Source organism: Lactuca virosa, chromosome 2 (genome assembly GCF_052849685.1).
Source record: "Lactuca virosa cultivar CGN04683 chromosome 2, Lactuca_virosa_CGN04683_v6, whole genome shotgun sequence".
NCBI lineage: Eukaryota > Viridiplantae > Streptophyta > Magnoliopsida > Asterales > Asteraceae > Lactuca > Lactuca virosa.
Window position 1 is genome coordinate 301,016,069 of NC_136427.1, and position 10,444 is coordinate 301,026,512.

A 10,444-nucleotide genomic window follows, 5' to 3' on the forward strand; every position below is an offset into this window, starting at 1 on the left:
CAAACTCACCTTAGTCTGCCGACAATCAAATAGATGCTCGGGCTGTTGAACCGGAGAATCCCCGCACAAACCAATCATATAAAATCCCAATTAATATTCGGGTCATAAACCATAATCGGGACTTTAATCAACTAATCTCGACTCCAAGGGTAAAGACCATTTTACCCTCCCCTTAATTGGCCTAAAATCCGTGACAAAAGCCTAATAATTGACCAAATCCTAGAAGACATTTAAGGCCCAATATGGGCCCAAATCCATGAAAGCTCAAGGCCTAACAATGGCCCAACACAGGAAAACTGGTGGATTAACAAGGGCTCAAAACCCTAAAGTCCAATGGCGGCCCAAACATCAAATGCTCGAGTCCAGCTAGAGTACGCTAAGCGTACCACTAGTACGCCTGACGTACTAGGTCACTACGCCAGATCGGGGATCCAGACGCGTACGCTTGCGTATGCCCGGCGTACGCCCCCATTAAGCCATTTGTTCATTAAACACTTAATGCTTAAGACTAAGTGTCCATATTTCCGATCCAAACTTTGGGGAACTTCTTAATCCATAAAGTCACTAACTTGATGCCTTTGCTTGACTCAAATGGACCCAAACCTTAGATTTAGCATCCTACTTCCACCAAATGGACATATACCCATGCATTGTTGATTCTCAACCATCAAGATGCTAACTTTATGTACTAGGGATCTCAGAAACATCAAGATGAGCAACTCATAACTTCTGGAGTGGTAAATTCCCACTAGATCTCATTCATGGGACTAAAAAGTGACCAAAGCCTTATACCTTTATGAAGCTGGAAATGATGAATGAACTCTGGATCTATAAGCTCCTCCTTAATCAATGCTTCTCCACCAAGCTTCTTCTTCTTGGAGATACACCAAACACACACAAATGTCAACTCTCTCTCTCTCTCTTGAAATGGGTTAGGGTTTCGAAATGGGACTCAAAAGAGGTTAAGGAGGCTGGTTTAGGAGAAAGCCTTGGGCACAAGGTTGCTTAAATAGGATCCAAACCCTAAAATTAGGGGTTGACCCCTGATTACGTACGCCCATGTACACTCCCCCTTCCCAAACATTACAATAATGTCCCTAGTGACCAAATTTGCAAACTACTTACACACAAAGGGTCAAAATGAAAAATACTTTGAATCGGGTGTTACAATTTCATAGAAGTTATCCCAAATGTTGGAACCCAAATTAGTGTTGGATAATTGAAACCAGTTATTAACCAATATGGTAAAAAAAAAAAAAAAAAAAAAAACAATCAGTTTGAAAGAAAGGCAGCTTTATATATACCTTAAGAAACAGAACCGGTTAAAAACCAATCCATATTGCTCTTAAAAATGTAATTGTGCACCTCTAAATCTTGATAGGTTAATGGGCCTTCTTATCACTCTTTTTGGGTTTAACAATGGATCAGTAGGCTGATACGTGTTCTTTATCTGTGGATGGACATTAATGGTCCTTTAAGACTCAAGTATATCCCTCGTTTTAAAAGAAGGGAAAAAAAAAAACAGTTTTTGATGTAACAAATATCTTATACTCTCAAGTTGATATATACTGTATAAAAGCACAGAGTAGAATTACCAATTCGATCACATTGGAAGGGAAATAAGATGATTATTCCAAAAAGAAGTGCAGCATTATTTTGTTGCAATATATTGTATTTGTTGAACAGGTTTTACTTATTTGATGAAAATAAACAAATACTTTTATTAAATGATATATCAAATTGTAATAAATATTCAAATATTTTTACCACAAAACAAACATTCACAATAATGTCATGCCATGCATTAACGAAAACAAGCATATGATTATGAAGGAGTTGACTGCTACACAAATTAACATTAAGATAACATACACACACAGTTTGGTTGTAAGAAGTAATTAAGAGGGCTAAGATGGTAATTAACAAGTTAAACAACAATCCTATCCGTAACTCCCCTGACTGAATCCTCCGGTGACTCAGAAGGGAACACCAGATTGTCATATACAACACTCGCCATGGCTGCTCCAAGCAAAGGTCCGATCCAATAAGCTGCTTGATTCTTGAAAGTTCCACCAACAAAAGCAGCCCCGAATGAGTGCGCCGGATTCATTGACCCGCCTGTAAATGGCCCGGAAGCCAATACATTTGCTCCGGCTATCAAACCAATTACCAATGGTCCGATCGTCCCAAATGCACCTCGCCTTGGGTCTCCGGCAGCATAAACGGTGTACACCAACGCAAATGTCATTACACCTTCCAGAACCGATGCCCCAAATCCCGTCATTTCTGATGGAATAAACCCGTGAACCGGAACATTCTACACGAAAATACAGGTTTACACAATGTTTTCGATGAATTCAGAGACGTTTAGATCTGGAATTGAATATTTAAAGATATGAAGAGCGCAGATTCAAATTTTGAGTGTACCGGTGAAACGGTAAAGACTTTTAAGAGAGCACAGGCTATGACAGAGCCAAGCATTTGAGAAATCCAGTAGAAGATTGCCATCGGGATAGTGATGTGTCCTCCCACCGCCATTCCAAACGTCACCGCCGGATTCACGTGGCCACCGGAGATATTAACGGCTACATAAGTCGCGACTGACAGTGAAAAGGCAGTTGCAATCGCTGACGCTATCAGACTAGAAGGACAAATCATTGCGGCTTCCGGCGCCATCTTCCCTACAAAATGAAGCAAATTCCATTACAACTCGGAAGTTGAGAAGAAAAACCGTTTTAAAGAGAGATACTTGAGGCCATAGCGGAGCCAACAGCGGCGAAGACGAAGAAAAAGGTGGACAGGAACTCTGCGAGATAAGATCTCAGTGCTGCGGGAGTGTAGGAGTGTTGCAATCTGGTTTTCAGAGACGCCATTGATGTTGAAAAGAGAACAGCCAGTTTTAAATGAATGTTGCAAATGGTTGTGAAGACGCTGTTGGGGAGTTTTTACAGGTTTCAATGGCGTGTTTTCAAAATTTAACCGCCAGTTACACGTGGACTTCTATAATTGGTTACAATGGATCTTTGCGGTTTGAATGGTTGTGGCGTTACTGATGAAATTACTCATTTACCCCCTTGTTTTTGCTTGGCTTTTATCCTCTTCTATGAATTGATAATGTGGTTTGTTTGAGAAAATAATGTTAGAAAATAATATCTTTTACGTCCGTAAAAGATATTGCTATATTATATCATATGATCGAATAACCAAAATCTGATACACATAGTTTACAGGATTATTAAAATGCATGCATTGCATTTTTTGTTAAGACCGACCTTTTTATACCAATAAAACATAATATTCATTTTGCTTTTAAATGTAATCATTTTCTTTCCAAAGTCATTTTCATTTATTTTGTAATTTATAAAAATCATGATGTTTGCATTAAAAAATGAAAAATAACATACTTCCGTTTATATATATTTATCATTGCATCCTACTTTTCCACACTATAAGGTTTAAAGGACCACCACATCAACATTTCATTCTTTCATACAATTTTATTATGCAAGTTTTACGATCCATTGAAATCTAAAAAATTCAATGGAATTTATTTAGGTGAAATAATCAATAATGTGTGCACTTTTTCATTTAATAGTTCAATGGTCAATTAACATCAAATTCATTATATTTCAATTTGAAATCCCACTATACTTCTTAATCAACTCTTCCATTAAATATTCATTGTGAATGCTCCTACAAAATTTTACTTTTGAAAAAAAATTCTACTCAGTCAGTCATAAAGTAATTTTCAGTGGTATAATTGTGTAAATTTTCAATGTCAAAATTACACTGCCATAATAGAAGAAAAAGAAAAGTATAACTAAGTAATAGAAAAGGTGAAAATATGTTCCATAAAACACAAATAAATATAAGTAAATAGCTATTTGTTGCATTTAGTGCTTAAAAACGGTTAGCTGTTAATCCATACACCATAGCTTTTTCATCATTTTAATCTTTTTATATTATAAACCACTATTTTTACCATTTTATGTAAAAAAAAAAAAAAAAGTACCATTTTAAACATCACAACTGTATCTTTTCGTGACATCTAATTAAAATCGTAAAAGAGGCAAGTTACATTTTTAGTTAGCTTCTACCATTTTAAGGTCCATTAGATGATTAAAAATATATGTTGCATAGATTGATAAGATAGTAGATGTATGTTGCTTTTTTTCTTTTTCTTTTTCTTTTTCTGCACTCTTAAAAAATAACAAGTAATACTATACTATATATATAATATATGATTCACTAAGGCATTTAATTACCATTAACATTTAACATCAAGCTTACCAGGTAGATTCAAGTACTATATATATGAGTATATGACTACTTAACTACTTTAACTCTAAGCTTTTCCATCAACAATCATTTTATCACCACATCCTAACCATTGCTACTCCACCCAACCCAATTACCAAAAATCCATCACAAAGCTTGCATCTCCAAATGAGCACGATGATCATGCCCATTAGCAGACTCTTTCTTCTCTCCATCAGTGTCCATCACTTGAACAGGTGGCGCATTCACAATGGTCATTGGCATGACAGCATTATCAGACAGCCGCCCCTTCATCTCCCTGTGTTCTTGACATAACGCGCACCAATGCATGCAACAGTGCACCAAACACGGATCACACGGTGAGTTCTGCATATCAAAAACAAAACAAAACAAAAAAAATAGTTATTTTTCCAGCAACCCCTGAGCTGGCTCACACTGCAGATACACAGTGGCCCAGTACGTTAGGAAGTGTGAGCACCTTGAGATGGTATTTCTTTTGTAATGTTTGTCTGACAATTCCAGTGTATATACCACAGACCCACCAAGTGAAAAGCAACCCCTCACAAATGAGAACCGATGTTTGGGGTTCGATCCCATGAAATGCGGCTGTTGCTGCAGCAAGTGCCATGCCACCCTCAACAAAAACTGCATGACAAACACATGGTGTGGTCCAAGGCATGTCTTCTCTTAGCTTCTCATAGTTGCGTCCAAACAGAACACATGGGCAAAAAAGTCCTGTCCAGCCTGCATGCATGCACAAAACAAACATTATTGTCAGATTCTAGAATTGAGTATGTTTTAGGAATTGTTAAGATCTATCTATTACTATTAGTGATTTTGTGAATTCCATTTCTGGGATTGGAATGGAACTGAATTCCAATTCCGGCCAAATTCCATGGAAGAGAAATATGAATAATGGTTGTATGGTTCAAAGTGTAAAACTTACAGCTTTCAGTATCTTCAGCACAACCAAATATCCCAGTTGACCAAGGTTCAACAGCAGGAGGCTCGAAGCTCTCTGGTAAAACCTGCCCACATTCATTGCATTTGCGAACATTCATCTGTAAATCAAGTCAAAGGATGAAACAAGTTATATGCAAAAATAATATTAAACAATAATCTACCTGCTCTTTGAAAATTCAATTATTACATTGTGTGTTTTTTTTCCTTTGGAACAATCGCACTATCGATGATCGATCTATTACAATAGAAGATCAAACAAAAGGTATATAGGCTCACAATCAACTGGTAGATTTGTATATCCAAGGATTAAAGTGCATTGTCCAAATGCAACTTGAATTCTGGTCCGCGCTGTGTGATAATTAGGGTTTTTATAAGCAAGTAAGTGAATTCTACATCAACCAATGTCGTGACTCGTGATCATTTTACTAAGTGTCTTCAATATCGTTAATAGATCGTTGAAATTCACAAATCATGATGTCAATTGACTAAACCTAAAGAACTATTAAATGGATCCATCAACCAGAGATGCGTACAAAAGACAAATTGCAATGAAACCTGAGGAACTTCAATTGGCTGATTGAGTTCTCCGGGATTGATATCGACTGGCGCTTGATCTTTGTTTAACTTCACATATCGCGATTGAATTTCGGATTCCGCCATCTGGTGCAATGCGCCGGCAAACTCCAAGTTAGTGAAAGCAAATTCGGATTATAAGCATATAATACACGGATGAGAGGAGGGCAAGTAGTCACCTGACTGGGTTCGATAATTACTGAAAATCAGAACCTGAGTTGAGAAATGTCGTCGATCTTCGGTAGGCGTAACTGAGAAGGGTTTAACGGATGGACTCCGAGAGAGACGGTGGAATAGGATTTGTGAAAGAAAAGTCCAAGGAAGCTCCAATCCTCTGTGGGTGGTAACAATCCAGTTTACTGTACGTAATAATACTAAAAATGGCACGTTGCTAAACAAAATTAATTTTAAAATTCCATATATTTTTGTAAGGGATATTAAATTAAAAAAAAAATACACTTACTTTTTTATATTTTGTTTCTTTATACTTTTTTCTTTTTATTCACAAATTTCATATTTTGTTTCTTTATATTTTTTTTTCTTTTTATTCACAAATTTTCATGTAACTTTTTACATTTTTCTTTTCAATTTTTTTCAACGTTTTTTTATTTTCTAAAATGAAATGGAACGTTGCTACAATAAAAGCAAAAAGTAATTTTAAAATTCCATATATTTTTGTAAAAAAATGTTTATATGGTAAAATGAAATATCTATTTAATCAACTTCGAATTTTAGATAAATTAAAAATATGCTCTTACTTTTTTTTTATTATTAACTAGAAATTCTTCCTTCATCGCTTCGTGAGGGATGCATGTTGCGAGTCTACTTATTTCCGTTTTGCGGGGTCATAATTTAAAATTTTATTTTACGTACGGACAATTTTTTTTAAAACACATTGACCAAAGAGTTATATTATTTAAACACATGGACAATTTTTATAAAAAAAAATACATATTTACATTTTCTGTAAATTACTTGGAGAACTTTTGTAATTTATTTTCATTATAGCGACCAAACATGTCAACATACGAAAGTATTGATGTCAAATTTTAATACTCAAACATAAAAAAAGTGCACATGATCATTTTCTATAAATTATGGAGATAATTTTTATAATTTATTTTTTATACAGGTACCAAACCTATTAATATATAAAACTATTATGGTCAAAGTCTAAGACATAAAAGTATACTATCCATATACCACTTGCTTTTTATTATATATAACTAGTAACATATAAAACACTATGGTTTTTTTTACAATACAAAGCAAAATGGACTAAACTTTTCAAACTGTGGAAAATATTGTGGCTAAATTTTAAACCATAAAGTTTTGTAATAAGGGATCAAAAGTGTAAGAATCGAAAATTTTAGTTGCAAATATCCAAGACAAATGAACTTTACTATTCCTTAAGCTTTTGAGAATTAAGGGACTAAATTTGCCAAAATATGGAAAATATTATGGCTAAACCACAAACTTTTGTAATAAGGAACCAAAAGTGTAATAATGAAGAAGTATAGTGACAAATGTCTAAAACAAAGGAAGGCTAAATTTTAAAGACTACAAATATTTTTTATTATTTTTTTAATTGTTATATATTTTAAATAATGATTTTTTTTCAATTTTGTTCATTTTTTTTAGTTTATGGTTTTTATGAATATTTATTTTAGATATCATTACGTTATGCTTATTCACGATCAAATTCTACCAAACTATTTATTAAACAACTAATTTATCTTTTTTTCACCAATGAACCCAACTAAACTTAAACTTTCACGCTCATTAGCAATCCAAACTAAATAATTTTTTTATTAAATAAATATAGCTTATGATTCTTTTTATTCCAATAAAACTTATTAAAATTATATATAAAAAAATCCAAAACAACTAACTTATTTTTTAAAAATATAAAAATACTTTATACTCCCTTCGTCCCATATTAATAGTCCACGTTTTCTTTTTGGTTTGTCCCAAAATAATTGTCTACTTCTAAAAATAAATATGTCATTTACCATAATACCCCTCATTATTAGTTAAATTACCATAAACTTAAATGCAACTATCATAGAATTAAATGCAAGAGAATGATAAGACTGTTATTTTATTTAATAAAGTTAATGGTAATTAATGTTTTCTTAAACTGTGTGTTTTTTGTCTGTGGACTATTATTTTGGGACGGAGGGAGTATATATATTAGCACGTAGTTCCAGGTACAATCTTAAATTAATAATAATTGTAATTAAATTTTGAGTATGGAGCATCTACGTGGGGCGTAGATCGATAAGCGCATGTGGGGACTTATTACCGTACGATGGGCATAACTTTGGTTACGCAGGGTGTAGGTGCGTTGAGTTCAAAGCCTAATTGAGGGGTTGTGAGCCATATTTAAAGGTTATAATCTCTTAAAAGAAAAACGAAATTCAATGTTTGATGACATACTAAAATTAAATTGATATAACAATCAACATTCCATATATTCTACACGGGCAATTATTTGAATGCAATGAATTTGATGTCAAATTGAAATGCGTTCATTAAAACGGTATATTGTTTGTCTATATCAACTTAAACTAAGGAATTTTTTCTTATTATATACAAATATTAATTAGGTAACATTTATAAATAATTGAAAAATACAGATTAATGACAAGTGGAAAATAAGTAAATGAAAAATACCATAAAAAATCATGTTTCAAAATGAAAAAGAAAAAGAACGTGTGGCAAAAAGCTTTTAATTTATTAAGTTAGATAACTGCCAAAATTTTGTCATATATACTCAATCAAATCTTTTTTAGAGTGATATGAGTTTTTTAATTATGAAGTCGTTCCATATTCATCATACGAAATAAAAAAAAGACTAGTTATGATAATCATAATTGGATGGAAGTATGTTAATATTATCCTTTAATAACTTAATTCCATTAAAGAAAATAATATACTAAGACCGGAGGGAGTGATATTACTTTTATCATATTTTTTGTTTGTCACATCAACTTCACCTCAACGCTACCTCAATTTTACCATTTTTTTTTCTTGCCACGCATTAAAAATGGTAACCATTGTATGAGTTAATTATTATTTTTAATTGTTTTTAAACATTTCAATTTAAACTAAATAATGATAGACAGATGACGAGTAAATTGGCCGATCAAATGAATGAGCTGATGTGTTTCTTGCAAGTGTTTTTTGGTTGTTTTGAATGTTTGAAGAAGACATGATTTTGAATTCTAGAAAGATAGAAGTAGTATTATAAAGAAAAAAAAGATATTTTTAAGTGTGGTAAAATTAAATGATTTAAGGTAAAACGTCCATGAGAGAGAGAGAGAGACGGGGAAGCCATCCACGGCCTAGGCCACACACAAAGGAGAGTGTGTGTCGTTATGTGACATTCAATGGTTGAAACCGTACCCGTTCCATCAAAGCTAATATAACTAAAATATAAGCATCATAAGAAATATAACTAAAATATAAGCATCATAAGAAAACTATTTTGTTCAATTCAGTAACGTAGTTTTATCTATTTTTTTCGCCATATATACAACAAGCAAACTAATAATGCAGATTTTATAATAAATTATGATGCATGAATCATGATTATCAAAATAACTCAATTTTGCCCCTACTTCAAGTTGGCCAATTTCTATACCATCCAGCCCATGCAGACACCAGCCCACTAATCCCAAGTGTTACAGCATGATTACAAAATGGATTGGGCTCGATATCAGCTAAGCCAATGATCAAATCAGCCAAATTAGCAGCCACAGCCATTAATCTCATCACTCTATCAGCCTTAATCTTCTTAATTTCATCACCTTTTTCCTTTGATTCTGCTAATAAACTCCTTCGAATCCTTCTTTCTTCTTCAATCCCTTCTTTGATCATACTAAATTCAATAACACAAAAAAACACGTACCCAAGCGATTCTCCAAACGCTGATATAAAACTCATTCTTCGAGCCAGATTTGCATCCAGAACTCCGGTCCTTGATAACCAAAGGAAATGGTCAAAGAAAAAATAGACCATTTCCCCTGCGTTTGCAAAGACCGATAGAACCCTGTAAGTCGGGGTTGGGCCAGGGTTTCTCCTAAGGGCGTTGAAGCCCGTGAGAAACCGGCCAGTTCTGAAGGCTTTCCGGCTCAACCCTGATGCCACCTCACACTGTTTGGCTCGATGGGCTGCGTTTGGATTGGTGGTTTCGAGGTGCCAAACAAGGAGTTTAGATACATATTGGAAGGTTTTGACAAGCTTGTCAATCCCATCTCTTTTTGCCAGGAAGATCACTAGCTTGTCTACTTTGTCATTCATGGTGTGGGGTGAGGTCTAAGGGTAAGAATGTGTGTAATTTGTGGAAACAAATAATGGTGAGGGTGGCATGGAGAGCCACAAGTTAAGGGTAGTTTTGGATAAAATGAATTTATTTATGGATGGACAATATTATTTTTGATATATTATCCTAGAAATGAAAATTTTGTCGTCTACATATATTACGAAATTATTAAACAAAAAATCCAAGTAAATAAATTGTACCATTGTTTCGTAAATGATATTTTAAGTATTTTGCAATTTTTCTTGTTTCCGTTTATGCGTTATCGGATTTCGGCGTTAGAATTGACGAAAAAAATGCCTTAAA

General features: G+C 33.8%; 3 protein-coding genes across 3 annotated transcripts; all 3 read right to left on the reverse strand.

Moving 5' to 3' along the window:
* Positions 1–1,807: 1,807 nt before the first annotated feature.
* TIP5;1 (tonoplast intrinsic protein 5;1) lies at positions 1,808–2,949 on the reverse strand. The gene is made up of 3 exons (XM_079076256.1): positions 2,750–2,949; positions 2,428–2,681; positions 1,808–2,317 (listed from the first exon to the last, which is right to left on the reverse strand). The coding sequence occupies exons 1-3, from the start codon at positions 2,871–2,873 to the stop codon at positions 1,928–1,930; spliced, it is 768 nt and encodes a 255-aa protein (XP_078932382.1). The 5' UTR covers positions 2,874–2,949; the 3' UTR covers positions 1,808–1,927.
* A 1,259-nt stretch (positions 2,950–4,208) lies between these two features.
* On the reverse strand, positions 4,209–6,166 carry LOC145161538 (cell number regulator 6-like). The gene is made up of 5 exons (XM_079081084.1): positions 5,994–6,166; positions 5,797–5,901; positions 5,225–5,339; positions 4,757–5,022; positions 4,209–4,644 (listed from the first exon to the last, which is right to left on the reverse strand). Exons 2-5 carry the CDS (start codon positions 5,899–5,901, stop codon positions 4,426–4,428), a joined length of 705 nt encoding a protein of 234 aa, XP_078937210.1. The 5' UTR covers positions 5,994–6,166; the 3' UTR covers positions 4,209–4,425.
* A 3,125-nt stretch (positions 6,167–9,291) lies between these two features.
* On the reverse strand, positions 9,292–10,176 carry PEX11B (peroxin 11B). Its single transcript, XM_079081085.1, has one exon. It carries the CDS (start codon positions 10,117–10,119, stop codon positions 9,439–9,441), a length of 681 nt encoding a protein of 226 aa, XP_078937211.1. The 5' UTR covers positions 10,120–10,176; the 3' UTR covers positions 9,292–9,438.
* Between the last annotated feature and the right edge of the window lie 268 nt (positions 10,177–10,444).